Source organism: Candida jiufengensis (assembly GCF_024610255.1).
Source record: "Candida jiufengensis strain CBS 10846 chromosome Unknown scaffold3, whole genome shotgun sequence".
Classification (NCBI taxonomy): Eukaryota; Fungi; Ascomycota; class Pichiomycetes; order Serinales; family Debaryomycetaceae; genus Lodderomyces; species Lodderomyces jiufengensis.
Window position 1 is genome coordinate 799,996 of NW_026261560.1, and position 27,649 is coordinate 827,644.

At 28.9% G+C, this 27,649-nt stretch overlaps 14 protein-coding genes across 14 annotated transcripts; 8 read left to right on the forward strand and 6 right to left on the reverse strand. All coding sequences in view use genetic code 12, as the record gives it.

Moving 5' to 3' along the window:
* Positions 1–43: 43 nt before the first annotated feature.
* Positions 44–784, forward strand: KGF54_002818 (uncharacterized protein; the record flags this gene model as incomplete). Its single annotated transcript, XM_051763338.1, has 1 exon — positions 44–784. One exon carries the CDS (start codon positions 44–46, stop codon positions 782–784), a length of 741 nt encoding a protein of 246 aa, XP_051620188.1.
* A 228-nt stretch (positions 785–1,012) lies between these two features.
* On the forward strand, positions 1,013–2,131 carry KGF54_002819 (uncharacterized protein; the record flags this gene model as incomplete). The annotated part of the gene is made up of 1 exon (XM_051763339.1): positions 1,013–2,131. The coding sequence occupies one exon, from the start codon at positions 1,013–1,015 to the stop codon at positions 2,129–2,131; it is 1,119 nt and encodes a 372-aa protein (XP_051620189.1).
* A 112-nt stretch (positions 2,132–2,243) lies between these two features.
* MTM1 (Mtm1p) lies at positions 2,244–3,410 on the reverse strand (the record flags this gene model as incomplete). Its single annotated transcript, XM_051763341.1, has 1 exon — positions 2,244–3,410. The coding sequence occupies one exon, from the start codon at positions 3,408–3,410 to the stop codon at positions 2,244–2,246; it is 1,167 nt and encodes a 388-aa protein (XP_051620190.1).
* Positions 3,411–3,818: 408 nt separating this feature from the next.
* KOG1 (ubiquitin-binding TORC1 subunit) lies at positions 3,819–8,126 on the reverse strand (the record flags this gene model as incomplete). The annotated part of the gene is made up of 1 exon (XM_051763342.1): positions 3,819–8,126. One exon carries the CDS (start codon positions 8,124–8,126, stop codon positions 3,819–3,821), a length of 4,308 nt encoding a protein of 1,435 aa, XP_051620191.1.
* A 1,400-nt stretch (positions 8,127–9,526) lies between these two features.
* KGF54_002822 (uncharacterized protein) lies at positions 9,527–11,455 on the forward strand (the record flags this gene model as incomplete). Its single annotated transcript, XM_051763343.1, has 1 exon — positions 9,527–11,455. One exon carries the CDS (start codon positions 9,527–9,529, stop codon positions 11,453–11,455), a length of 1,929 nt encoding a protein of 642 aa, XP_051620192.1.
* A 474-nt stretch (positions 11,456–11,929) lies between these two features.
* On the reverse strand, positions 11,930–14,233 carry SPT20 (Spt20p; the record flags this gene model as incomplete). The annotated part of the gene is made up of 1 exon (XM_051763344.1): positions 11,930–14,233. The coding sequence occupies one exon, from the start codon at positions 14,231–14,233 to the stop codon at positions 11,930–11,932; it is 2,304 nt and encodes a 767-aa protein (XP_051620193.1).
* Positions 14,234–14,593: 360 nt separating this feature from the next.
* GRS1 (glycine--tRNA ligase) lies at positions 14,594–16,555 on the reverse strand (the record flags this gene model as incomplete). The annotated part of the gene is made up of 1 exon (XM_051763345.1): positions 14,594–16,555. One exon carries the CDS (start codon positions 16,553–16,555, stop codon positions 14,594–14,596), a length of 1,962 nt encoding a protein of 653 aa, XP_051620194.1.
* Positions 16,556–16,825: 270 nt separating this feature from the next.
* On the reverse strand, positions 16,826–18,742 carry KGF54_002825 (uncharacterized protein; the record flags this gene model as incomplete). The annotated part of the gene is made up of 1 exon (XM_051763346.1): positions 16,826–18,742. The coding sequence occupies one exon, from the start codon at positions 18,740–18,742 to the stop codon at positions 16,826–16,828; it is 1,917 nt and encodes a 638-aa protein (XP_051620195.1).
* A 306-nt stretch (positions 18,743–19,048) lies between these two features.
* Positions 19,049–19,771, forward strand: KGF54_002826 (mitochondrial 54S ribosomal protein mL67; the record flags this gene model as incomplete). Its single annotated transcript, XM_051763347.1, has 1 exon — positions 19,049–19,771. One exon carries the CDS (start codon positions 19,049–19,051, stop codon positions 19,769–19,771), a length of 723 nt encoding a protein of 240 aa, XP_051620196.1.
* Positions 19,772–20,677: 906 nt separating this feature from the next.
* On the forward strand, positions 20,678–22,678 carry KGF54_002827 (uncharacterized protein; the record flags this gene model as incomplete). The annotated part of the gene is made up of 1 exon (XM_051763348.1): positions 20,678–22,678. One exon carries the CDS (start codon positions 20,678–20,680, stop codon positions 22,676–22,678), a length of 2,001 nt encoding a protein of 666 aa, XP_051620197.1.
* Positions 22,679–22,845: 167 nt separating this feature from the next.
* Positions 22,846–24,765, forward strand: SDH1 (succinate dehydrogenase flavoprotein subunit; the record flags this gene model as incomplete). The annotated part of the gene is made up of 1 exon (XM_051763349.1): positions 22,846–24,765. One exon carries the CDS (start codon positions 22,846–22,848, stop codon positions 24,763–24,765), a length of 1,920 nt encoding a protein of 639 aa, XP_051620198.1.
* A 197-nt stretch (positions 24,766–24,962) lies between these two features.
* RPT1 (proteasome regulatory particle base subunit) lies at positions 24,963–26,309 on the forward strand (the record flags this gene model as incomplete). The annotated part of the gene is made up of 1 exon (XM_051763350.1): positions 24,963–26,309. The coding sequence occupies one exon, from the start codon at positions 24,963–24,965 to the stop codon at positions 26,307–26,309; it is 1,347 nt and encodes a 448-aa protein (XP_051620199.1).
* Positions 26,310–26,347: 38 nt separating this feature from the next.
* KGF54_002830 (DNA-directed RNA polymerase III subunit) lies at positions 26,348–26,956 on the reverse strand (the record flags this gene model as incomplete). The annotated part of the gene is made up of 1 exon (XM_051763352.1): positions 26,348–26,956. The coding sequence occupies one exon, from the start codon at positions 26,954–26,956 to the stop codon at positions 26,348–26,350; it is 609 nt and encodes a 202-aa protein (XP_051620200.1).
* A 188-nt stretch (positions 26,957–27,144) lies between these two features.
* Positions 27,145–27,615, forward strand: KGF54_002831 (uncharacterized protein; the record flags this gene model as incomplete). Its single annotated transcript, XM_051763353.1, has 1 exon — positions 27,145–27,615. The coding sequence occupies one exon, from the start codon at positions 27,145–27,147 to the stop codon at positions 27,613–27,615; it is 471 nt and encodes a 156-aa protein (XP_051620201.1).
* Between the last annotated feature and the right edge of the window lie 34 nt (positions 27,616–27,649).

Here is a 27,649-nt window from a genome sequence, read left to right on the forward strand (position 1 = left end):
AAAAAAAATATAGAGAACGTCAATTAACTTTCACAACAGTAAAATGTTTAAATCAATATCGACAATTGCTACACCTATATTTACAGTAGGTGCTATAATGACAATCAACAACAATATAATACACAATGAATCCAAACGTAGTTTTTATGAAGATGATACAAATGTTGTACCAATTCCAGGAACAGTTGTACCAGCACCAGCATCAGAAATTGAATCATTAGGTAATAATAAATTAATAGATGGAATATCTGTACGAACTACAAAACCAACTGAAAATTTCTTTAAAGGAATAAGAGAATTTGCATCAACTCAATTTACAGATTTTAGTCATTGGATAAACCATAAATATACAAAATTCGACGATACTGAAAGATTCGTTACTACCACAGTTAGTGATTTACATTACAAGAAAGAAGACCTTTTACCAAATGGTATATATGTGATAATTGGTACATTAACAGGTGTTATAGCAGCAAGACCTAGAGGGATAATTTCCAAGATTTCATTTCCAATAATAACTGGATTATTAACATTTAAATATTTCTTACCAGTTACTTTTGATAACACAACTGGTTTCTTATGGCATTTAGAACAAAAAAATATCCCACAAATTGCCATAAAACAAGAAGAAGCTTATCAAAGTACTATAAATTTGGCTAAATCAATTGAGAAAACTACTGAAAGTGGTATACAATCAGTTGAAAATGGTGCTCATTCTTTAAGAAAATCAATTGCTGATATAACTGGATTAAATTTAGATGAAGAAGTATCTAAAAAAAAATAATACATTTACAGTGTATATTTAAAAACTTAATATATTTTGATTTTTATTTTTTGACTGGATTCACCTACTAATAAATTTGTTAGTGTTTTAAATTTGTTTTGGTTGCGAATTATTACACAAAAATAAGAATAAAAAGTTAGCATAACATATCATTATCAAATTTAAGTTTTTTTTTTTAAAGTTTCTTATCCCTTAGCTTCTTCTACATCATTATCCTCACTGATAGCAATGTCTAGTGACAAGAGACCATCAACGGCCTTACATAGGGTCATTGAAAAAGTAGTCTCAATTTCAGGATTTGGAGTATCAACAAATTCACAATCACAACCAATTGATCCAACATTAACTGAAGATAATTCAAATAAATTAAGTAAAATAACATCATCAACAATTCATCAAAAATTTTCAAAATTGATCAAATTCAATAATAAATCAAGAAATTTGGAGAAAAAATTAATAAATGATATATATTCATGGGTTGATACTATCCCCAATCAAGAGTGTTCACAAATTATAAAAGATTTTAATCATGTATTTGGATTACAATCAGTAAATAATACTGAACTAAATGAAAGATTAGATAAAATTAAAATAAGTCTTAATTCAGTAAATGAAAGAGAAAAAAAACAAAAAATTCTATTAGCTGCAAAATTTAAAACTGAAAAACTACTTAAAGAAAATCAATCAAAATATGGTCCAAAAGCTTCATCAACAACATTAACAAATGAAAAATTAGAAAATATTGAATGTAGTTTGCAAGTTATTGAACAACAATTTTTAAGATCTATTTCCACCGACTTAAAGGAAACTTTAATTGATTATATTATTGCCCTTCATAAAACTTCAAGAAAATTACAAGATTATACTGATGAGTTAATTCAACATCTAAACAATATAGAAGACAATAATGGTGGGTCTCCAATTGAAAATGAAATTGCTAGAATCTCACCTAATAAATATTCAAGATATAATAATTCCAATGGTAACGGATTGAAAAGAAAAATCCCCAATTTTTATGAAGATGATCAAAACTCAAAACAACAACCAATAAAATTGAAAAATTACGATTTACCAACTCCTCAATCAACTTGTGCAGAATGTAAAAAAACTCCATGTATTCATACGTATCAAACTCAACCAGATTTAAGTATTCAACCGTTAAGAACTCATGCTCAACAACAACAACAACAAGCTTTACAACAAGTACAACCACAACCACTACCTAATATGCCACCACCAAAATCTCATGCTCAGTCAAGGGATAATTTTGGTTTTCATGATAATAATAATTATCATGATCATGAACCAATTAGAGCTCCTTCAATGTATAGTGATCATTGGAATTGAAAACTTCTTAATATTGTTAAAATCTATGTATGTATAAATAAATTGTCTATCAATAAATATTAACAAAACTCCTAAAACTCTATAATACTAAATACAGCTATTTACAATTCTATTAATTCCCATTATTATGATTATTCCCATTACCACTACTATTAACATTTTTAAATATTTTTTTACCAACTTCATAAGATGATATCATTATAGCACAAGCAGGTGCAATTTTCATTACTCTTGGTCCAAAACCAGCATATAATGCTCTTATTCCTTCCCTCTTGTATATATTATATAAAAATTTAAACATATTGGTCTTATGTTGGTTTGGATTTTCATCCATTGTGATTTGTAATCTTGTCTTACCTACATCGAAAGGGTTTGTGAAAAATGCAGCTATTGTCCCTGATATGGACCCTGATAAAAAGCTTGTTATGAATACTTTATAATCATCTTTTTCTGGTGTTGTGGTGTTATTAAAATCTGTTTTTAACAAGTGTCCAATTTTCTGTTTAAACACTTCATAACTTGACCAGTAAATCCCCGAAAAAGGTACATCTCTCCATAAAGTAATCTGTAACCCTTTAAAAAGCGTACTTATCCCTTGTTTTTTAACCATTGCAAAAGAATCTTTTAGTAAGTTACTCAACACATGAGATGAATTTCTTGAATCAGTAGGTATAGATTGTAATCTAGTTTTGATTAATTCAGCAGGAGCAACAGAAGTTGCAGAAATCATTCTTGCTAATGCACCACATAACAATGGATTAATTGGTAAATTTTGAAATGGTGAATGATCTCGTATATATTCGTATCCAGTGAAATATATTATATTTGACGGTATTGCCATGAATAAAGTTAATGAAAGACCCCTCCATAAAGTCGCTATCCCTTCATGTTTAGCAACAGTTGCAAAACCTTGAAAAGTTGATGTAATCTTGGTACAATTTTCAGCACCACTTTTACAATAATTATTATGAATCCAAAATAATTCAGGTGCCGTTATTTGTTGAGGATTTATAGTCTTGGTGAAATGTCCAGGGAAATGAACTTGACAACATGGTTCATTTTGAGGTAGTATACCTTGTTGTTGAATTCTAATTCTTATTACATCAAATGGAGTTACAACTAAAGAAGTTATTAAACTTCCTGAACATGCACTTATCATTCTTTGAGTTATTGATATATTCTCATCATTCATTATTCTATTGGTTGTTGTTGTGGTTGGTAAAGGTGTTGAAAAATCGTTTTCATCTATCGCACCTGCTATTTCTGATGATAATGACATAAGTGTAATATATTGACAGATCTGATAAAAAGAAAAAAAAGAATATACGAAACTCGGACTTAACTGATTTGGATAAGATGATGATTTTTTTGATGATTTATTCGATATCTGTATTTAATTGAATAATTGATTAGTATGTGAAGTCCTGAATAATTATCTTGTATTTAAAAAAGCTTTTAAATTATACGAATTAATTATTAATTGTGGTTAATATATTATACATTTTTAGTTATGTAAAGATGGTTCTTAGATTAAAGTTTAGTTTGCTCGGTATGATTTACCCAAATTAATTTATTAATATGCGAATACGGTTCAAAAAATATTCTAAAGAATTTGTCACAAAAGATATATTAATTATAACAATTATAACTACTACAGTAAAACTTCAATTTGTTTCAAAACTTTTATTTAATATTCAACAACTACATCTTTACAAGTATAAATATTGATATTAGCATCTTGAGTATAATTAGTAGCTAACATCATTCTATGTGGGTGGAAAGTTGTATTTGATATATAGTTAATTCCACGAGCAAGATATTTTTCAGCTAGTGGATTCTTTAATGTGGTCAAATCATCACCTGAAGTTGACCATATATTGACTGCTTTTGAACCAGTGGTCAATATAGGTGCATGTTCATGAGAATCCATACTTCGGATTTGATTTGTTGTGAATGTTAACAAAGGATCATTTGATCTAATATCCCATAAATTTACATATCCATCTGATGAACCACTTATTAATTCTCTAAATCCACCTCTTTGCATATGGACATTTTTAATTGATCCAAATCCAATATTGGTAGTGTTGCCATTTGATCTAGTCAGTTTCCATAATTTTACCATTGATTCTCTTGCATCTAATCTTCTATCATAAACTCTGATAGAACCATCATCAAATCCAGCTATAAATATATTACCTGCAACTTGATCTGATGTTAAACAACTAATGGATGATGATGATCTTGCAGGAATATCCAGTAAACATAATTCTCGAGGTGCATCCCAAATTCTTATAACTTTTACATCACCACTAACCAATAATGAACCTCTTGATTGTTGCCATTCAGAAACTAAACCTGAAGATTTAGCTGTAAGTAATAAATCAGTTAATGCTCTCCAACCGGTAACTAATTCAATCTTAGTAGTTCTTACATCATTATCATTTTCTTCATAAAATTCATGTCTTTGATTTATGCTATTACCTTCATATTTATCTTCATCATCTTCTACATCTTCATTTTGAAAATTTTTATAAATTTTAACAACTCCATCCGATGAACCAGTCATCAATAATGGTAAATCATCTTCATTTAAAAATTTTATATCTGTTATTTTAGTACCAAAGGGATTACCATTTGAAAATTTTTTAACTATCTTAGATTCTTCCCAATCCCAGACTGTTACATTATCTTTTTCATCACTGGCCACTAAAATTTTTTCAAACTGAGTAAATTTTATACATTTAGGTTGTGATACATTGTTTAGTATTTTAATATCTTTATTCCAATCGCCTCTCAAAGCCATTTCCTTTTGTGGTTGAGTCTCTTGTATAATAGCTTCATTTCTATTTCTTCTCCATAATCTCTTGATGTATTCTTTTGAACCAGGTTCATCTATTTCATTTTTGGACATTTGAGGTTCTTGAAAATATTCACAACTATATTCAAAAAATCCAGAATCTTGAGGTAATGATTCATTATAATCGCGAGTCTTGTAGAATGCTGATTTGGGTTTATATTCTGATCCATAACTTGTTTGTATTGGACCCGAATTTAATATTCTTGTAAAACTTTTAATATCTGATTCTTCATTTATTTGGAAACTTTTTAATAATTTTGAAAATGATAGGTTTTTAATTTTGGATGAAATTGATTCTGTATCTGATTTTTCTGAGGCTCCATTTGATGATACGGCTCTTGTAGTCAATGATGATCCATCTATTAATAAATTATTTTTCCTATTGATAACTGAAGCACTCGATGCTTGTCGTTTTTCCATTGGTTTATTACCAAAACTTTCACCAATGTTGATTGTGGATTTACTTAATAAATAATTTTGCATTTCTTTAACCATGGGAGATAATTCACTTTCATTTAAATTTAACATAACATAATCAATTAAGATCTCTGCCAATTGTTTAATTTCACAATGAGGATCTTCTGATAATATCAATAATGCTTTCCAAATTGAACTAAATATGGATCCATAAGCTGGTGATCTTTTTCTAAATTCATTTAAATTGTTTGGATTATCAATTAATACAATTTCTTCTTCTAACTGATTAAAAGCAACCACTAAAAAGAAATTAGGATATGCTCTTATAAATTTGTTTATGAAAAACACCAATTCTTTACGAACTATTGGAGAACCATCACCTAATAATCCCAACATTGTATTCGCTAATTTTAAATCTTGTTGTCTCATTTCATCTTTCCTTGCTTCTGAAGTTGAATTTGAAGGTTGAGGGGTTTGTGGATCAGATAAAAATGTCGTTAATGCAACTATTATGGAAGTTCTGACTTCAGGTATTGGATCACTTATTAAAGAAAATAATTTGTTGACGTATCCTTCCTTGTAAGCTACCCATTTCCCATCTGAATATTTATTCCATAATTGAGAAAGTAGCAAACTACACCATTGTCTTAATAAAGGGTTTTCACTATTTTGTATAAATTTTAAGCAGTTGCTAACAATTTCAGTTGAGAAACATAATCTTTGACCATTTTTAAAATCTTTTATAAATAACGTTAGAATGAATGCACTCATTGCTTTATGATCATCATTAATTAACATTGGGCCTGACCCATTTGCAGCTTGATTTGATGAATTTAATATTAAATAAAAATAATTATATCCTTTATCTTTACATAATTCTTGTTGAGTTCCTTTGTAGTCTATTGCCATTATTCTAGCCCATATGAAAATAAGGACTGGTTTTAATTCTTGTGCTGGACTTTGTAATAATTTTAATACATATGGAAAAATTCCAATAGATAATGATAAATAAACACCCCATGGACCTAAATCTAAGAATTTTGATAATAATATTAATGCTCTTAAACGATGTACTTGTGATAACAAAACTTGTAAAACTATTGGTAGTTGTTCTGGCGGCTCTTTTGTTGATGGACCTGCATATTTTAACCAAATTTCAAATGCAGTCAATTGTTGTTCAAAAAAAGTTGAATGTTGATAATTTTGAGATGGTGGCGTTGAGCCATTAGTTATTGCAACTGATCCATTAGGTACTGATCCATTTGATGTTGAACCATTTGCCATGGAACCATTTGTTATTGCTGGTTGTTGTGAAATCGAAGATGGTACAGATTCTTCTGTTTTTAATAATTGTGATAATACCTGATCAATAGCTAAATCCCAAGAATCCCACATTGGATGAAATTTTACAATATCTGGTAACGGTGGATCACTTATTGGATTACAATTTAAATGTGGCATGATTCTTTTTGCTAATAAAAAATTTCTAAATAAGGCAGCAACCATTAAATCTTGTCTGAATAACCTCTTAAAAATGGGTCTTGATAAAGATGTCCATGCTATTGTATCAGTAATTGCTGTGAAAATCCAATTCAATTCCCCCAAGGGAGTTCTTCTATCTGTTAATTTCCCCGGTATTATGACATTCCCAATTTGATTTTTAGGTAATGCTTCATAATTTTTTTTTAATGAACTTTGCATTATAAACCATTTAACACTAATATCTATAGGACAAGTAAGACAACAAGTAAATAAATCAGCTGGTAAATCAGGACTCATTGGTAGTAATTCATTGCTTTTACATGCTGCTAATTGTATACAGTCCAAATATGCTGAAGTAGGTGATGGAGCACTTGAATCATGATTACCTTCATTATCATCATCAATTCTTTTTTGTACAAATTTTTTGAAATTATGAACTATATTCCCTGCTGAACTACAATCATAAACAAATATTACTGGTGCTCCAAGCCAAGTTTGTAGATCATATAATGATATAGGGATATATTGAGTATAACCTCTATTGAAAACCCAAATTTCTCCACTGGAAGTAGGTTGGGGTACTCCATGTCCATTATAATGAAATAATATTCTCTCATCTTTTGCATTTCTTCGTAAAGTATTACAAAATCTTTTAACATCTTCAACACACGGATCTAAGGATTGTTTATATCTTGTTCTTAATGATAATGTTTCATATTGTGATTGTAAATTTTTCCCAATATTTTCAATTGCTTTTTTAGTATCTGTAAAAGTGTTTGGATCACACCAAGCTTCAAATTTTGCACATGGATAAGTTTTCATAACATCAGGAGGATCAACTCCTAAATTTAAACATAGTACTAATACTGCACTAATAGTTTTTTGTCTTTCTTTCATTACTTTCCAATCATATATGGGTTGATAATTTTTATAATATTTATTGCTTGTTTTCATTTCTGAAGTTAATGGATTACCATTTGTACTATGTCTTTTATCATCAAAATATATATAAAATGTATTTGCTAATAAATTTAAAAAATTTTCTGAATTATAATCTTCGTCAAATCCATGTCTTAATTTATCATTTAGTTGATAAGTCGGTCGCCTACTAGTACCATTGCCATTATTATTATTATTATTAGTAGTAGTAGTAGCTGTTCCATTCTCTTGTATTGATTGTTGTAATGATTGTTGTGTAGATGTTGTTGTTAATGCAGTTGTTAATGCAGTTGACATTTAAAAATGAATAAATATTGAGTAAAATAAATAAGTTCTAGTAAATCATATATCTAATTTGTACAGGTTTAGTGAAAATAATATTGAATGATATATAAAAATTTTGATTTCTTGTATAAAATTTATAATGAAATTTGGTTGTAAAATTAAAGCTATTATTACTATTTAGATATTTTTTCACTCTTTATCTTTATAGAGAAATAATAAGAGATTTATGTAAGAAAGAAAGAATGTAAATTTATAAAACAAAATATCAATACTTAAATCATATATTTAAATCACTAATCTTTAAAGTATAAAGAGAATGAAGATATAATTGATATTGATTAGTAATTGGAAGATTTAAATAAAAATCACTTATTATAAAAGAAAATTTCTTCATACTATGATTGGAAGATTATCAGAAATAGATAAACATTGATATTGATAATTATGACAAATTCATAAATTTCATTAACTATATATATGTTGGCTTAAAATCAGGTCACTCTTTCTTTTGTAATAATGATTGTACTCTCTTGACTTTTGTAGGATTTGACGAAGCTCAAATCCTTTTCAAATATCAAAATATGCTTAATTGTAGTTGTTTTTGTAAACTTTTTTTTTGCAATTTCTGCAACTTCAACAGGAGTTGTTGAGTTGAAACAAGCTTTAAACTGATTTATAGGTTTATTAGATTGTTTTCGGTGGATCAAATACAGCTTTTCTTATAATTGATGTTCTCGGATCCATTGTTTAAACTTCATCTATCTGAAGTTATATTTTATTGATCTACACCAAGATTCCTTTCAATGCAATGTCATACAACTGAATGTTTAACAAAATTAATTGTTCATTACCTTCTATTAAACTAGAGGGTATAGAATTCCTTTACAACATCATATCAATATTCCATTAAGAATTGGAAAGTAAGAATTGAGTGAAGCATTCTGCCAAAAGTACCTACTCAGAGCTTTTATTGATAGGCCTTCATACTACCTAAATAATAAATGATTCATCAAATCAGATAATATTAGTTGGCAAATTATCCTATTTGAAAGAATTTCAGGAGTAATCAAATAATTCAATATAAATTATCAAATTTTAAACAAATCTACTCAACATGAACTTAAAGAAGACATTATCTATACGTTATACGAACTACTTCTCATATTATTATTATGCACATAATGAGAATAAAATGTTTATCTCTTTCTCTGTCTCTCTCTTGTGTAATAATTAAATCACAGTAGTCTAATTAATATTGTTTCAAAAAAAAAAAAAAAGATAAGATAAAGAAATTTTAAGGGATAAAACAAAAATTATTATTTTCTTTTTTAAGTTTATTATTACATATATTATTATTTTTATTACTACTTTATTTTTACAACACTTTTCAATTTGCCATCAACTAATTGAAAATGATTTCAAATGAAAGAGTTATTAAATTTATAGATCAACAAGAATATTATATTAAAAGAGCATCAAATAAAACACTGAATAGAAATCCTCAAATTAATAATCTTTATTTTAATAATAATCACCTTTCAAAAAATCATGCAGTAATACAATATGATAAATTTAATACTATTACACCATTTACAATTAAAGATAATGAATCAACATTTGGAACTGTTGTTAATGATCATGTTTTATTACCAAATACTAAAATTGGATTATCAAATAAAGATAAATTAGGATTAATTATTTCATTACCATCAAATCAAATTAATCAAATATTCGAAGAAAATTTAAATGAATCTAATTTAAATCAAACAATTCAATTATCTAAATTTAAAGGTGCTAAAATTAATATGGAATTTCAAATTTTTATTAATGGAAATATTATTAAATTTGTTCCTATTAATAATAATAATATTAATAAAGTTAATTCTGCTACTGCAAATGGTAATAAACTTAAAGAAAATGCAAGTAATTCACCAATTGACTTAACAAATTCTGATCATACTGTTGAAATCAAGGTAATTGATAAAAAGGATGATAAAGTAAGTGGTACAGAAACAAAATCAATTAATAATGATAATATTGATCAAGAAAATTTAGTTCAAAAAAATCAAACAAATAATGAAGTAATTCAATTAGAAAGCGAAGAAGAAGAAGATCCATTTGGTGATGCAGAAGAAGATGCTTCAGTTGTTCTTATTTCTAGTACTAAATCGGATAAAGATGTTTATTCTGCAACAACTACTCCATTTGGATATGAAGATGATGAAGATGTTAATTTAAGCAGAGAAAAAGAAAAAATTGATGGTCATGAAGATGAAATAAGTTCAGGACTTGAAACCCCAAGTGGAGAAGAAAAAGATTTAGATGATGATGAATACTCAGATTTTGTTGAAGATGAAGCACCAAGTGAACATTGTATTGAATATGATGAACAAGTAAAAGATAGAATTAAATATTTATTCGAAAATACATCAATTACTCATCGTTCATTTGATTGTCAAAAATGTTTTAAACACCCAGCAATTTATGGTTTCGGTGGTGATTTATTCTGCAAATCATGTCAACAAGGGTTTGAAGATTATTGTTTAAAAGATGACATGGAAAAAGATGAAATTAGAAAAGAAATAGAAAAATCACCAGCTTATATCTCTCATTTGGAAACATGTCCTAATCCTAGAATTTGTGAATGTTTTGAAAAAGAAGTAGCTGCTGAACAATGCAGACGTGCAGGGATAGAATTAGAATCAGAAGAAGAAGAAGAAGAAGACGAAGAAGGTGTCGATGAAGAAGATTTAGCGCAAGAAGAGGAAGAATTAGAAGAAAAAGAAGAATTAGAAGAAGAAGAGTTGTCAGACGACTCTGGTGAATATAATGCAGAAAAATATTTTGTTGATTCTGATTCTGATGAAGATGAAGATGAAGATGGATATGGATATTCGTATGTAAAAGGATGTTGTTGTGAAACTGAAGATGATGAAATTGATGAAGAAGAAGTAGTCGTTATAAATTATAACAAAACCCGTGACATTGCGGATTTCGCTGATGATGTGTTTCCAAAATGGAGACCAGCTTCTCCTAAAGTTATATCTCCATCAACTACTAAAAAAAGATCATTTGAAGAAATGGAAGAAGAAAATTTCTCAACAAATTCAATAGAAGATGATGATCATTCAACATTTATTGATTCAGATGAAAGTTTAGAAGAAATTGATTTTGCAGATGAACCTCCAAAAAAGAAACAATTATTAGGATCTTCTTCAAATTCATCAAATTTGAAGACTGTTTTAAAAGAAGTAGGTAAAGGAGTATTTTATGTCGCTGCTACTATTACTGCTTTAGGAATTTATGGATCTCAAATTTCTGATGAATCAACTTTCAATTAGTGAGTGAGTGGTAGTGCTTAAGAGTTGACTTCTTTGTGGCATTTGATACAGGTTATTGAGTTATTATTTGGTGGTTGATATATTTTTTTATTTAATTCTATTAATTTTTATTAAATTAATTGCTTTTGGTTTTTATTTTTGGTGGTGATAACTTATATATACAAGTTTGGCTATTAGTTGGTGAGTTGGAAGGTTTTGTTGATGATTTGCTTCTTTATATTTTTTTCTAGTTTTTTTTGGCTTTATTATTTTTTGTTTAGTTTTTATTAGTTTAATTTTGATATATCCTTATAATGTTGATCTACGATTTCGTAAATTTCTAGTTTTTACAAGTTTTTACATTTTCTGATTTAAATAAATTAATTTATTTTATTATTTAATTTATGTAAATTACATAGTTCTAAAAAGACAAAAAAAATGTTAAATGGGTATAACATAAAATGAAATGAAAATGATAAGGTAAAAAAAGTCATATTAGGTTTGTGCTGTTTTTTTCTTATATGCTCTTTTCTTTTTCGGTTCTACTTGTTGTTGTTGAGGTGGTGCTTGGGCAACTGGTGGAACTGAGTTATTTAGTTGATTTGGAAATTGTTGTGGTGGTATATTCATTGAACCATTACTCATATTATTATGCATCATAGACAGCTGAGCTTGACCATTCATTCCACCACTTTGTTGCTGTTGTTGTTGTTGTTGTTGTTGAAGTTTTTGTTGTTGTAATTGTTTTTGCTTTTGTTGAAATATTTGAAATTGTTTTAATCTTTGAAAATATATAGGAAATTTAGATAATAATTGTTGTTGTAATACTTTAACTTGTTGTAATGCTTGTTGTTTATGTTGTGCTGATAATTGTTGACCATTGGGGGCAACTCCTGTTTGACCCATCATTGCTAATGCTTGCATTTTGGATTGAATTTGTTTATAGAGTTGTTGTTCTTCTATACTCAAAGAGTTTTGGAAAATTTGTTGATGTTGCTGTTGTTGTAATGTTAATTGGGGTTGTTGTTGGGGTTGAGTTTGAGGTCTTTGTTGTTGTTGAGGTGGTACTTGTTGGTTTTGATTTGTCATTGGTGCTTGTGACATTGGTTGTTGTTGCTGTTGTTGAGGAAGTGGTTGTTGTTGGTGGGGAATTGGAGCTTGACCTATGCTTGGCGTTCCCATAGGTAATTGTTGAGGTGTTGAAGTTTGACTCATTCTTTGTTGCTGTTGTTGTGCGGGTATTGGCACACCTGGATTTGGAATCATTGGAGTATTTTTTGATGAAGGAATTTGTGAAGTTGAAGTTGAAGACATAACTCCATTCTTAATAGGTATTTGCGATTCTGGTGGGATATGAGGTGTTTGTTGACTTGGTGCTTGAGGAGATTGTGATGGATTAGGTATTGATTTTTTAGTATCTTTTTTAGCTCTTTTAGTAGCAGGAGTTTGTGAAGAATTTGAATATTGTCTTTTATTAGTTGGTGCTGGTGTTGGTGCATCACTTACTCCATTGACTTTTGGTGGAGGAATTTCAGGAACTGATTGCATCATATCATTTTGAACTGAATTAGCTTGAGCTTGAATTTTAGCTTCTTGTTGACTTTTTTCTAGTTCTCTTTTCTTCCTTATTTCTTCAATTAATCTTAATCTCATGAATTGACCAGTAGCTCTAACTGGATTTGATGCCATAGTAACTGGAGCAGGAATGTTTTGAGTAGTTGTTTTATCATTCTTTTTGGTTTTACCATCTGCACCAACAGAATTCTCTTTACTTGATGGTTTTGAAACTGGAACTGATTGAGCAGTGGATGTACTTGGCATTGTAGTAGGGTTCACTATAACTAATTTCTTATCTTGATTATCATCAAAACGTTTATTTTTATTTGAAAGTAAAATCATAAGTTCTTCATATTCTGATGATTTATGTAATACCAATTCATCTTGATGTATTTTACGAGGTGGAACTTCAACAGATTCTCTATGCAGATATATAATTTTATCAACTCCATCTTCGGGTTCGTTTTCATCTTTGACGATTTTTTCAGTTTCAATTTCTGGCCTTAGATGAGAATAATCATATGGATTTAATTTTACTGATAAATCTAATTCTCTATTTGTTAATGTTAAGATTTCAGATTCCATCTGTAGTGATAAAGTATCAGTAAATTTAGTTAATGCAGAATCTGTGTGGTATAATAAATCATAATATATTGATAATGGAGTTGGTCGTAATAAAGTTCTATAAGTTCTTGGTTTCATTACAACCGTTGGTTCATTTTTTGGATCTTTTTGTGGTGATGGTAAATTCCTATTAACATAAGCAAATGTCTTTATCATATTTCTATGATCATAAACTTGTAAAATTAAACAACCATCATAAGATTTTATAGCAAAATCTTTTAATAATTCACTCATTTCAACGGGGATTTCTTCCTTTAATACATGATTCATGAAATTTTTAATCATTGGTGAATTTTTCGGTATTATTTGAGAATCTTGTGAATTGTTGAATCTGTAATAATTCTCGAAAATATGTAAACTTAATGAAGCAGGATATTTTGAATATTTACGTAGTATTTCTTCAGTTGATGAAGCAAAATGATAATTTTTAAGATTAAATTTTTGTTTTAATTGCTGTTGTTGGGCTTGTTGTTGGGCTTGATGTTGCTGCTGTTGTTGTTGAAGTTGTTGTTGTCTTAATAATTGTTGTTTTGCTTGTTGGATCTGAACTGGAGTTAATTTGTTTGTAGGTATTGGTGGGGTCGAAGTTGATCCACTTGCAACTTCAGATTTGATCATATTAAACTCATTAAACACGTTGATATAATAAATTAACTAATCCACAATGTATAAGGACTTGAAATTATAGATAGAAATGACAGTTATTTGATTGATTGATTGAAATGATTGTATTTTTTGTTTGGTTGTGGGTATTATTTTTCAAATTTATTTTTGTTTTAAATCTTTTTTTTTTGCAAACAGTTTCAAAAGATATGTTTCAAACTTATGAAGCTAATTGATAAGGGAATATAAAGCATAGTTACTGTAAATGACTTGAAGCTACTGTTAGATTGTAAGTTTATTTAAAAAATTTATGTAAATTTACTCTATGTACTTTTATTATATACATTTATCATATTAAATCTAAAACATGTAAATCTAAGCTGATGATGTTTCAAATGGTTTTAAGTCAGCAGTTCCTTTATCCCAAGTAGAATCATTATATGTAATTTCTTTTATAGCCTCAACAATATCTTGAATAGAACCTCTAACTTGTTTAGTTGAATCTCTTTCTCTTAAAGTTACTGAATCATCATTTATTGATTCAAAATCAATTGTAATACCAAAAGGAGTACCTAATTCATCATTTCTTGCATATCTTTTACCAATTGATGCAGATGAATCATCAACTTTAAATGGAATTTTTTCTTTTCTTAAAAGAGTTGAAACTTTTTTGACAATTGGTTGTAAATCTGAACTGTTTGATAATGGAACTAATAATACTTTTGTTGGGGCAACAATTGGTGGTAATGATAATACTCCTCTATCTGCATCATCTCCTCTTGCCCAAAATTGATGTTCAAGAATTGAATATAAAACACGTCCAATACCGAATGATGGTTCAATAACATTTGGAGTAAATTCTCTTATATGTTCTGTTCTTTTGACTTTTTCAACTTTTATTAAATCTGAATCTAATTCGATATCCCCATCTACACCATCAACTTTTACAACTATTTTACCATTATCTTTTAATTCTTTAGCGAAATCTTCTAATTCACATTGAGTTCTTGAAGTAAGCCATTTCTCAACAACCCCAGCATCTTTTCTGAATTTTGGTCCAAATTTCTTTTTGGCAATTTCGATTTCAAATTCTTCAACAATTTTAGGTTCTGGTAAAGGTTGTCTAACTACTAATTTTTCACCAGTTCTGGCTGAATGAACTGATAAATCATAAGCTGATCTATCTGCACAACCAACACATTCTATCCATCCATAAGAAGTTTGTAATTCTGCATCCCAACAATCTGATGCATAATGTGCCATTTCATTTGACATATGTTGTCTAAATCTTAATCTTGAAGGATCAGCACCAATTTTAGTTAAAAACAAATAAATTCTTGCAATGAAATATCCCAAAGTTTCATTATCAACCATTCCTGTTTTTACAGCTTCACCAATAGATTTTTCAATTAATTCAGTAGACCCAGATTCTTGTACTCCCTTTGGTAAAAATCTTAATTTTAAATCTTTAACATCATCAAATTTTGAATGAGATTTATCATCAGGATCAACAAAATGTTCAATTTCAGCCATTAAAAATTCTCTTACTCTTAATAACCCAGCTCTTGGAGCAATTTCATTCCTAAATGATTTACCGATTGATGCTGAAGCAAATGGCATTTTCTCATTATTAAATTCTAATAATTTATTAAAATTTAAAAATTGACCTTGTGCAGTTTCTGGACGTAAATAAGCTTTCAAATTTCCAGATGGTCCAATTGCTGTATCAAACATTAAATTAAATTCAATCGGTGGTTCTAATTTCCCTCCAGTTCCTGGGTTTGTTATATTATATTTAGTAATTAATTCTCCTAATTGAGGTCCTGAATATCCATCAATTTGTGCTAAAACATTTTCATATTCTTTTACAACTTCATCATCTAATTTAACATTTTCAATTTCTTTAACTTTTTTTTTTCTTTTCTTTTTATCTTCATCTTCTTCTTCATTGATTTTTTCACCTCTTGCTAATTTATCTCCCTTTAATCTTGATTCCAATACTTCTTCAACTAAATGATCTGCTCTAAAAATTTCTCCAGATTTTAAATCTTTACACATCCAATCTGAAAATCTATCAACATGTCCTGATGTTTTAAATACTTCATATGGAGTTAACATGGTGGCTTCAACTTCTAACATATCTTCCTCCAAAATAAAATGTTTTCTCCATTCATTTATAATATTGGTTTGAAAAGCACATCCTGGTGGTCCAAAATCAAATAATCCTGCTACACCTCCATAAATTTCAAATGATGGTGCATAAAAGAATCTTCTTTTTAGTAATTGTTCTAACGAATCCCTTGAAAAGGGTAAATTTGTATCTTTAGTACCTGCCATAATGGAATTTCTTGATATTCCCCTAACAAATGATCTAAAAAACCGAATTGCGTTGACTTTATATATTGTTGTATATGAACACAGTAATAGTTAAAACAAAATGAGTCTTTAATTTTTCAATATTTTTCTATTTTCAATTTTTTTTGAAGAGTCGTAAGATTTGATTATGACACACTGTTTTTATGACACTCACTTTATACACCATTCTTAACTATATGGTCATAGAGCTCATTAAGTCTACAATTGTTTAAGGATTTTAAAATAAATAAATTATGCTAATTTATATTCCTCTCTACTTTCTAAAAACAGTTCTTCATCAAAAGTATCCCTAGAATTTAAATCTAAATTATCATCATCATCAATAAACTTCTTTATCACTAAAAAGATTATTGTGATAAAACAAGATAATGCAAATATTTTATCAAACCAATTTTCAATAAACATGACTTCTTTTATTGAGGTGTTGTTGTTTTTAAGTGAGCTTCCACTTAATGATAATATTTTTGAGATTTGATTCGATAAATTTTCTGGTAAATTTGTTCTTATCAATAATGCTGTTGCTATTATATATACACCAACTAATTCTGCAATTAATAAATGTTTTAACCAATTTTTGGCAAACTTTAATTCATGATCTTTGCTGGAGCTAGAAATATGAAAAACCTTACTGAATGATTTGAATGTAGTTAAGACATTTGTGAAAGAACAAATAAACAAACTTCCTGATAGTATAAAACTTAATTGATTAACTAACTGCGATTCTGATATAGGTATGTTTTTGTATATTGAAATGATGACTTTTGAGATTGTTATTGCTAATGCATCTTTTGACGTTGGTGTATCATTTTCAACATCAATTATTTCTGAATGTATATCATAATCTGAATCTTCACCATATATGTATAGTAATGGTAATTTGATTAAAAATACATTAATTATTCTATAAACACAATAAATTGATAACACTGTATTTCCAATTGATATAAATTTTTCAAATAATTTTGATTGATTCAAATTATCTTGACTATTTTGATAATATTTAAAGATCAATTTTGATAAATCATTGTACATTGATTTTTTTAAATTTTCTAATGATTGAATTTCTTGTTTTAATTCTTCTTCTTCTGATTGCCCTTTCAATGGTAAATTTGCAAATGATTGTACTTTATGAATCAACGATCCCAATTTTTTTGAAGTTTGTGACTTGGTTGTTAAAAAATTATCTGATGATAAGTTTTGTTGTGGTAGATTATATATCGTTCCACCATTTGAAAGTTCTAACTTGCTTAGTTCTGATTTTCTTTTCGATAAAAGGTTTGACGTATTATTGTAATTTTGAATTGCCGAATTGATATCAACTGTTTGGATATCACTGGTTTTGGAATCATTGTTATAAAAGCTATCTTGACCTTGTTTTAGTATATATTTTTTCCAAATTTGTTCAAATGGTATAGTTCTATATGGTGTCGATGTAGATCCGATTCCTGATAAAATTGCTAAAATAGTTATTCCAACAATTGATATTTCATTTATTTTTCTTTCAACTATATTTCTTGTATTTGATTGTAAACTTGATCTTGGGTTGAAATTTTGTGTTAAATCACCACATTTGTGTAGTACTAAAAACCATAATGCATATATTACTACTGTCATTACTTTTCTAGTATTGTTAATTTTTATGGGTGCCAAATTCTGATTAATCAATAAATTTATACTACAAAATGGAATCACTAGTACAAGTAAAAGCATTAATGTATCAATTGTGAATTTAAATAATCCAAATCTTGTATCGTGATCTATATAATTACCTAATTCACACATCATTAATATTATTAATCCAATACTTAAAGATAAAGTGACACTGAAAATTATTCCAATAATTATATTTCCATAATCATTATTTGTGTTTTTTTGTTGTTGATGCAGCTGTAATTTTGGTTGAAAATGTATGATTTCTTCTTCTTCTTCCTCTTCATCATTGCTCATATCAATTGATAAAATATTAAGACTCTTTTCATTTCTTAATTTTGAGTTTATAAATTCATTGATTTGAGATTTAGGTATAATTTGTTGATATGATGAATAATATTTCAGTATTAAATTTTTATTAAATATAAATAAATATGACCAAATTGTGAAAATTGAAATATTCAGGATATATAGTGAAGTAGCTAGTAGACCTGACATAGTATTTATTATTATATATGATGATTTAGTAGTACCATTTATGAGCTATAATTTGATATATTTGAAAATCTAAAACAATTTGGCATAAAAATAATTCGTAAACTGTATTGTTTATTTAATTTAATAACAATTACTTAAGGTACAATACATAATAAATTTATTATATGTGGTGAATTGGTAGCACATAAATTTTCAAATTTAGGAAGAAAAAATTTATATCTGAAAAATTTATAGATATGGTAAAATCTTATACAAATCATACTACATTTAATACCCCAAATACACCAGTAATAATACATATTCAAAATGCCTATGCGATTGAGAGCTGAAAAGAAAATGAGGAAGTTTCTTCTCGAACAATTAAAAGAACGTAAACAACATGGTGCAAGAATAGCTCAAGGTTCCAAAACAGAACAAGATTTAATAAATTTAAATTTAGGACCACAAGTATTCGTATTTAAAAATTTATTTAGTGGACAAATACTATATTCACAAGTACCAGCATATCATCAAGATCAAATAGATGAACAATTTATAAATCCAAATTGGGAAAATAGAAAACCTTCAAGAAGACAAGATCTTTGGAAAATCATGTGTGTTGCAAATTTTAATAATTATGAATATGCAACAGCTGCTTACAAGGGTTTATTAGATTTAAGAAAAGTAAGAGATATAAAACAAAAGAAAAATGCGAATGAATTAAGAAAGAAAAACAATGACGGAAATATTTGGTTTTCTGGTCAATATAGACCAACTTATTCACAAGAAGCAGTTGCAGATTTAGCTCATGTTATTGATCAATTTGAATTAGAAAATACTCAATTATTCTGGGAAAATGAATGGAGAAGAGGTGACGATAAATATTGGAGAGTTGACTTGGTTGAACATGAAACTTTACCTGTTTATAGTCCAAAGCATCAAACCGTTTTATTGGATGTTATGAGAGCTAAAGCAGTTGAGGCATTTGCTAAAGAGAGAGAAAATCAGGAGGCAGAAGTAGGAGAAGGGAATGAACAAGTGATGGCATAATTTATTTGAGGTGTTTGTTTATAGAATAGATCAAATGGTTATTTGTAAATAGAGCGGGAGTATGATAAGTACTTACATATACGAATTTGTTACGACTTTAAAACTAGAAAGTAGGATCATTAATTCTAAAACCAGCCTCACTGACGGAGCTTTTATATGGATAAAAGTAGCCTCTGGTCAATTGGAGAAGAAAATGTTGTATAAAATTATATGAAGAAAAAACAATTTGTACTTTTTAAAACCGCAATATATTTGGTATGCTAGATTTTAGCTGCAAATTAATATTGTAAGAGAAAGTAGTGTATTTTTAGCACAAATTGTTAGAATAAAGTTCAAAATATTTCAACAATGCTCGAATTCACCTACAAAACAATCAAGTAGAGATCATTTGGATCTCAATGTCTAATAACAGAGTATTTTAATCATGGATCTGATTTACGTAATTTCGAAGTTATTTCGAATTTTGTATAGCTAAGCACTTCTCACGTGAGCGGATATATAAAACCCATATTGTTCTGATCATGAAATTTGCATCGCATTCACTAAATGACTTACATCTCCCAAAGCACTGGGATTGTTCACGCTTCAAGGTATGTATTTGATAGAACAAGAAGATGATTAATGAATGCAATTGAAAATTGACTTTCATGATGAATACAACACTAATAAATAATATTTTATTATATTGACTTTATTATTAATGAAGAAATTATTACTACATTTTGATAAAAGCCGTTTAGTAATTAACATCCGATCAGTAGCTACCAATTATCTAAAAACTGCCACAATTGAAGCCGCCCCAATTTTTAATATTAGGGTGGAAAAATTTTATAATATTATATATAAATAACAAAGAAGTTTCTATTCACTTAAATGGGCCACAAATTGATATTCAACAACTCAAAGATGGATTTCTGTTATAATAAACTGATGGGAAATGGGACAGTTGCTAGCAAATTTAGATTAACAACAAAAGTACAGCTGAATCAATCAAATTTAAGAACACCGCTAGCTGAACAACCCAAAGCCGATGTTTTAAATAATTTATCATTACAACATATTAATCCACAATCTCCACAACAAAATATTCAACAACTTCAAACTACGATTAGTGAACCAATAATCAAAGCAACTGATAAAACAATCACAACTTCAGCAAATAGTATTATCCCACCCGTTGAAAATATTAATAGTCATCATCCGAGCAATTGTAATCGTTGTTATAGATTAAAGAAGAAATGTACAAGAACTTATCCTAAATGTTCACATTGTCAAAGGACAGGATCAGATTGTGAATATGTTGACAGAAGTAAGAAGAGAAGAAAATTATCACCAAGTAATGTGGAAGAAAGTAAAGTAGATGGACAAATTATACATATAGCAAGTTCAAATACCTTACCATCATCAGAAGTTGTAGAACATAAATTGATATCAATATCCTCATTATTAGCAGATTCAAATGATGAACAAGCTAAAAATAGAGAAGCATCAAAAAACAAAAAAATACCCACAGCTGCATTAGCATCATCAGCAAGAAGAGCTCAAGATAAAGAAAGAGAAAATGTAATTGACAAAATTAATTACAAGACTACTCAAAGGTCTCCACATTCAAATTTAAAAGAAGAATTCATAACCATGAAGGAAATTAAGGAAGCGGATTTACCATTAATTTTTGCTATGAACTATTTTGAGAATTTTGCTTTCAAATACCCATTTATGAAGAAAAATGATTTCTTGGAAAGATTAAAAAAAATAGACTTTACCAAGGATTCTATTGTCAATTTGGACATTTATTTATTACTAAGTATTGGGTGTATATTGTATGATTCAAAATGTCAAACTGAAAATTACTCAACATATTTCAAAACCAAGAGCATACATGGAATTATAGACGTACTTGATGTTTCAATGAGTACCTATAATGAACAAAATTTGAGTTTGTTATTATTGTTATCAATTTATGGGATTGCTTCATTAGATAGTGAACTAGTTTGGAATTTGTTGGGATTATTAGATAGAGCAGTGATTAAATTTGAGTTATTTAAAAAACTTGACAACCCACCAATAGAAAGAATTTTCTGGTCCATACATAATTTAGATAAAGAGTTTAGTATAACTGCTCAAAGACCATCGCAATTCCCATCTTACAAATTTTTTCAAAATAATGACGAAATCAATCAAGCGCTTTATGAAGGTGAAAATTTATCGTTCATAAATAGAAGTATCAAACTTGCAAAATATCAAGATTCATTGAATGAATCATTATTAACCAGTTCAAGAGATAACTTATTTCAAATTTCAGGAAACTTGGGATTTTGGATAGCAGGTATCACAAAGGAATTTAGTTTAAAATACAGTACACAATCAGAAGTTCAATGTCTAGTAGCTTGGGCAAATATTCAAAGCTACTATCTTCATACAGTAATGGATCAAATATCAGCCACGAAAAATTTCCAATTCCCATCAAATTTCATATTTCACTCATTTACTGCTTTGATAACGGCATCTGATAAATCTTCAGAAAAAGACAAAGCAAATTATCAACTATCCTTAGTCTCATCAATGTTCTGGTATTCCCAATACTTTAATGTTATAAGATATAGCTTTGATAATTTAATTCACTTCATCAAAGAAAAAGATTCAGATTTAGAATTAAGAGTTAAAGAATTTAATGATTTATTGCAGCAATGTTTGAATATGTCTAAATTTATAAGAGGTGTTAAGACTTTGAAAAATATTGAGGGTTATGTTTCTTTAAGTAAAGACGTTAATTTATTGGTCGAAGAGTTAGAAGGTGTTAGTTTGAAATTGTTAGGGTATGATGTTAATGATGATTCGGAGTCTATAGTTGATTTGCTTGAAGGAGTTAAGAGCAAAGTGAAAGTACTTATAAAGGTAGAAAGTTAATGATAAATGATATGATGAGATTGCATTTGAAAATGCTGTAGAAGTTATCTCTTTAAATTGTGTTAAAACTATATTGTATTAGTGAAACTATTTTCAAGGTTTTATTGCAAACACTAATTATTTTTCAATTTTACAACCAAATATAAAATTATACAATTCGCAAATACATGCAAAACATACAGCTACTACGTATTCAAAGACGACTATTTTCATCATCAATTTCAAAATATAAAATCTTTGGTACTAAATCCAAACCAAATGGGTTTGAATTAAACAATGCATCAAAATTATTCGATCAAAGATACAGAATTATAGATCATGAATATGATTGTGTAGTAGTAGGAGCAGGTGGAGCTGGGTTAAGAGCAGCGTTTGGATTAGCTGAATCAGGTTTTAAAACAGCTTGTATTTCGAAATTATTTCCTACAAGATCTCATACCGTTGCTGCTCAAGGTGGAATAAATGCAGCTTTGGGAAATATGCACAAAGATGATTGGCATTGGCATATGTATGATACGGTTAAAGGATCAGATTGGTTAGGTGATCAAGATGCTATACATTATATGACTAGAGAAGCACCTGCAACGATTTACGAGTTGGAACAATATGGTGTACCTTTTTCGAGAAATGAAGAAGGTAGAATTTATCAAAGAGCATTTGGTGGACAATCTAAAGAATTTGGTAAAGGGGGACAAGCTTATAGAACATGTGCAGTAGCTGATCGAACTGGTCATGCTCTTTTGCATTCATTATATGGACAATCACTTCGTTATGATTGTCATTTCTATATAGAATTTTTTGCAATGGATTTATTAATGCAAGATGGTGAATGTGTTGGAGTAATAGCATATAATCAAGAAGATGGAACACTTCATAGATTTAGATCCCACAAGACAATAATAGCTACAGGTGGATACGGTAGAGCTTATTTTTCATGTACTTCAGCACATACATGTACTGGAGATGGGTATGCTATGGTTTCACGAGCTGGATTACCGCTTGAAGATATGGAATTTGTTCAATTCCACCCTTCAGGGATATATGGTAGTGGTTGTTTGATAACTGAAGGTGCAAGAGGTGAAGGTGGGTTTTTGGTGAATTCAGAAGGTGAACGATTTATGGAAAGATATGCCCCCACTGCTAAAGATTTAGCATGTAGAGATGTGGTTTCTAGAGCTATAACAATGGAAATAAATGAAGGCAGAGGTGTTGGACCTGAAAAAGATCATATGTATTTGCAACTACATCATATACCTTCGTCTGTATTAAAGGAAAGATTGCCTGGTATTTCAGAAACTGCTCATATTTTCGCTGGTGTTGATGTTACCAAAGAGCCAATTCCAATTTTACCTACTGTACATTACAATATGGGTGGAATACCTACAAAGTGGAATGGTGAAGTTATTAAACAAAATGAGAAGGGAGAAGATGAAGTCGTACCAGGATTATTAGCTTGTGGAGAAGCAGCTTGTGCTTCAGTTCATGGTGCAAATAGATTAGGTGCAAACTCTTTGTTGGATTTGGTGGTGTTTGGAAGAGCCGTTTCCCATACTATCAAAGATTCTTTAACTCCAAACACACCATTAAAACCAATGGATGCAACTTTGGGAAAAGAATCAATATTAAATTTACATAACTTGAGAAATGCAAATGGATCAAAATCAACAGCTGAATTAAGATTAGAAATGCAAAAAACAATGCAGAAAGGGTGTGCAGTATTCAGAACTCAAGAAACTCTAGATGAAAGTGTCGACCTTATAACTCAAATAGACAAAGACTTTAAAAATATCAAAACAACAGATCGTTCAATGATTTGGAACTCAGATCTAGTAGAAACAATGGAATTACAAAATTTATTAACTTGTGCTACTCAAACTGCTAATTCAGCAGCTGCAAGAAAAGAATCAAGAGGTGCTCATGCTAGAGAGGATTATCCTAATAGAGATGATGAAAGTTGGTGGAAACACACATTATCTTACCAACAAAAATTTGGTGATCCTGTAAAATTGAAGTATAGAGATGTGGTTAAAACTACATTGAATGAAAATGAATGTCAACCTATTCCACCAACTGTCAGAGCGTACTAAGTGATCATATATAGACGTGTATCATGTGAATATCAATTTAAACATTTTGCAACCAAAACGCTACCAAATTTTTTGCGTACTCTTTGTTTCTCACTAATTTAGACTGAATTCTTATTGCCACTATATTATTTACAAATCAAACTTATTCAACCAATCTTCAATTAAAAAAATCACCCACATAATTTCATATATATACAATGGCACCACCAAAAGCAGACTGGGATAAATACATAGCTCCGGCAGAAGATGACGAAAAAGATCAAGAAAAAATAACTCCACTTTCAGAAAGTGATATTCAAGTATTAAAAACTTATGGAGCAGCACCATATGCCTCTTCCATTAAAACAATTGAAAAAGATCTTAAAGATATAGAAGAAAGAATTAAGGAAAATATAGGAATAAAAGAAAGTGATACTGGTTTATCACCACCACATTTATGGGATGTTTTAGGTGATAAACAAAGAATGTCTGAAGAACAATCATTACAAGTTGCAAGATGTACAAAAATAATAGAAGCTATACAACAAGCTATACCTACTTCAGGTTTACAAAATGCAGATACAAAATCAAAATATGTTATTAACATAAAACAAATTGCTAAATTCGTTGTAGGTTTGGGGGAAAGAGTATCACCAACAGATATTGAAGAAGGTATGAGAGTTGGAGTTGATAGACATAAATACGAAATTCAATTACCTTTACCACCAAGAATTGATCCCTCGGTGACCATGATGACAGTCGAAGAAAAACCAGATGTTACATATTCTGATGTTGGAGGATGTAAAGAACAAATTGAAAAATTAAGAGAAGTTGTTGAATTACCTTTATTAAGTCCTGAAAGATTTGTTAAATTAGGTATTGATCCACCAAAAGGTATATTACTTTATGGACCACCAGGTACAGGTAAAACATTATGTGCAAGAGCTGTGGCGAATAGAACTGACGCAACTTTTATAAGAGTTATTGGATCAGAATTAGTACAAAAATATGTTGGAGAAGGTGCAAGAATGGTTAGAGAATTATTTGAAATGGCAAGAACTAAAAAAGCATGTATTATATTTTTTGATGAAGTTGATGCAATTGGAGGAGCAAGATTTGATGATGGAGCTGGAGGAGATAATGAAGTTCAAAGAACAATGTTGGAATTAATTACTCAATTAGATGGATTTGATCCAAGAGGTAATATTAAAGTTATGTTTGCAACAAATAGACCAAATACTTTAGATCCTGCATTATTAAGACCTGGTAGAATTGATCGTAAAGTTGAATTCTCATTACCTGATTTAGAAGGTAGAGCTAATATATTTAGAATTCATTCCAAAACTATGAGTTGTGAAAAAGATATTAGATGGGAATTAATAGCAAGATTATGTCCAAATGCAACAGGTGCAGAATTAAGATCTGTTTGTACAGAAGCTGGTATGTTTGCTATAAGAGCAAGAAGAAAAGTTGCAAATGAAAAAGATTTCTTAAAAGCTGTTGATAAGGTAATAAAAGGTAATTTGAAGTTTAGTTCAACAAGTGAATATATGCAATATAATTAATTTAATAAACATTGTTATATAAATTTTTACTTACTTTTTTAATCCCACCATGAAACACACCCAAGACCTGAAACTTGACAAGATGCAATGATACTATAAGCAGGTAATTTAGGTTCTTTTTCTTTATCATCATCATCGTCACTAAATTTCCCCATTGCTTCACTAGAATTCTTCGGTTTGATATTATAAAAATTTTCTTTTTCAACTTTAAATCTAATTTTTTCATTAACATCAATAAATAATTCATCACTTTCAGTTTTCCAAACCCATGCTTGTTCATTTTCTCTAAATTCACAATTCTCAAAAAGATAATTTTCGGGGATCCATATATCATCAAAAAATTCTAGTCTAATTTTTATACCTTTGGCGTTGTTTTCTGTAACCCAACCTGTTAAAATCTCTCCTACAAATGGTTTGAAAATAATTAATCTAAATTTAACTTCTACGTATGATCCACCATCTCCTGGTTTTAATAATCCATCTTTTATATCTAACAAATCCCATATCGTTATACATAATCCTAACTTGGGTATTACTTTATTTGAATATTTTTTATTTAATTCATCTGTTATTGCATGTTGTATGGGTATGTTAAAAGTATGAGGTGGTATTCTTATAAGATCTGATAGCTCCGATAGTATAAACATGATGTTAAATATATGTGTGTAGGTAGATTGGTATATATAATATGAAAAAACTAGACGACTGAATTGCTCTGATCTGTTGGTATTTGGTGATGATCTGCTTGAGTGTTTTGATAAATATTTTGGTTGTAAAAAAATATATAGAGAGAAAAAAATAGCAGTATTAAAACAAGTTTTAATTTGACCGTTCAATGCCGCCACCACCACCTACGCAGTCTCAAAACAGAATAAGTAAACCAAAAAAACCATATACCATACCTGATGGAAAACATATAAGTGCCAAAAAAGCAGCAAGTTACCTACATTCAGTAAAACAACAATCTCAACCACAACAATCTTCAACGTCTACAACATCAATTGTCAAAAATACAGAACCAAAATGGAACCCAAAACATTTCAGATTATTTGTAGGAAACCTAGGACCAGATGCAACAACTGAATTATTGAAATCGGCATTTGATAGTTACAAATCCTTATCCAATGTATATGTACCCATAGATAGACAGTCAAAAAAGCCAAAAGGTTTTGGATTTGTTGCATTTGAAAATTCACAAGATTATCTACATGCATTTCAAAATATGAATAATAAATATATTGGTCAATTTCCTGTTCAATTAAAAAGAGCTGAATCTTCAATTCCTAAAAAACATAAAAAAAAGTAGACAATTTTACATGTTCGTATTAGGTTTTTGTTTT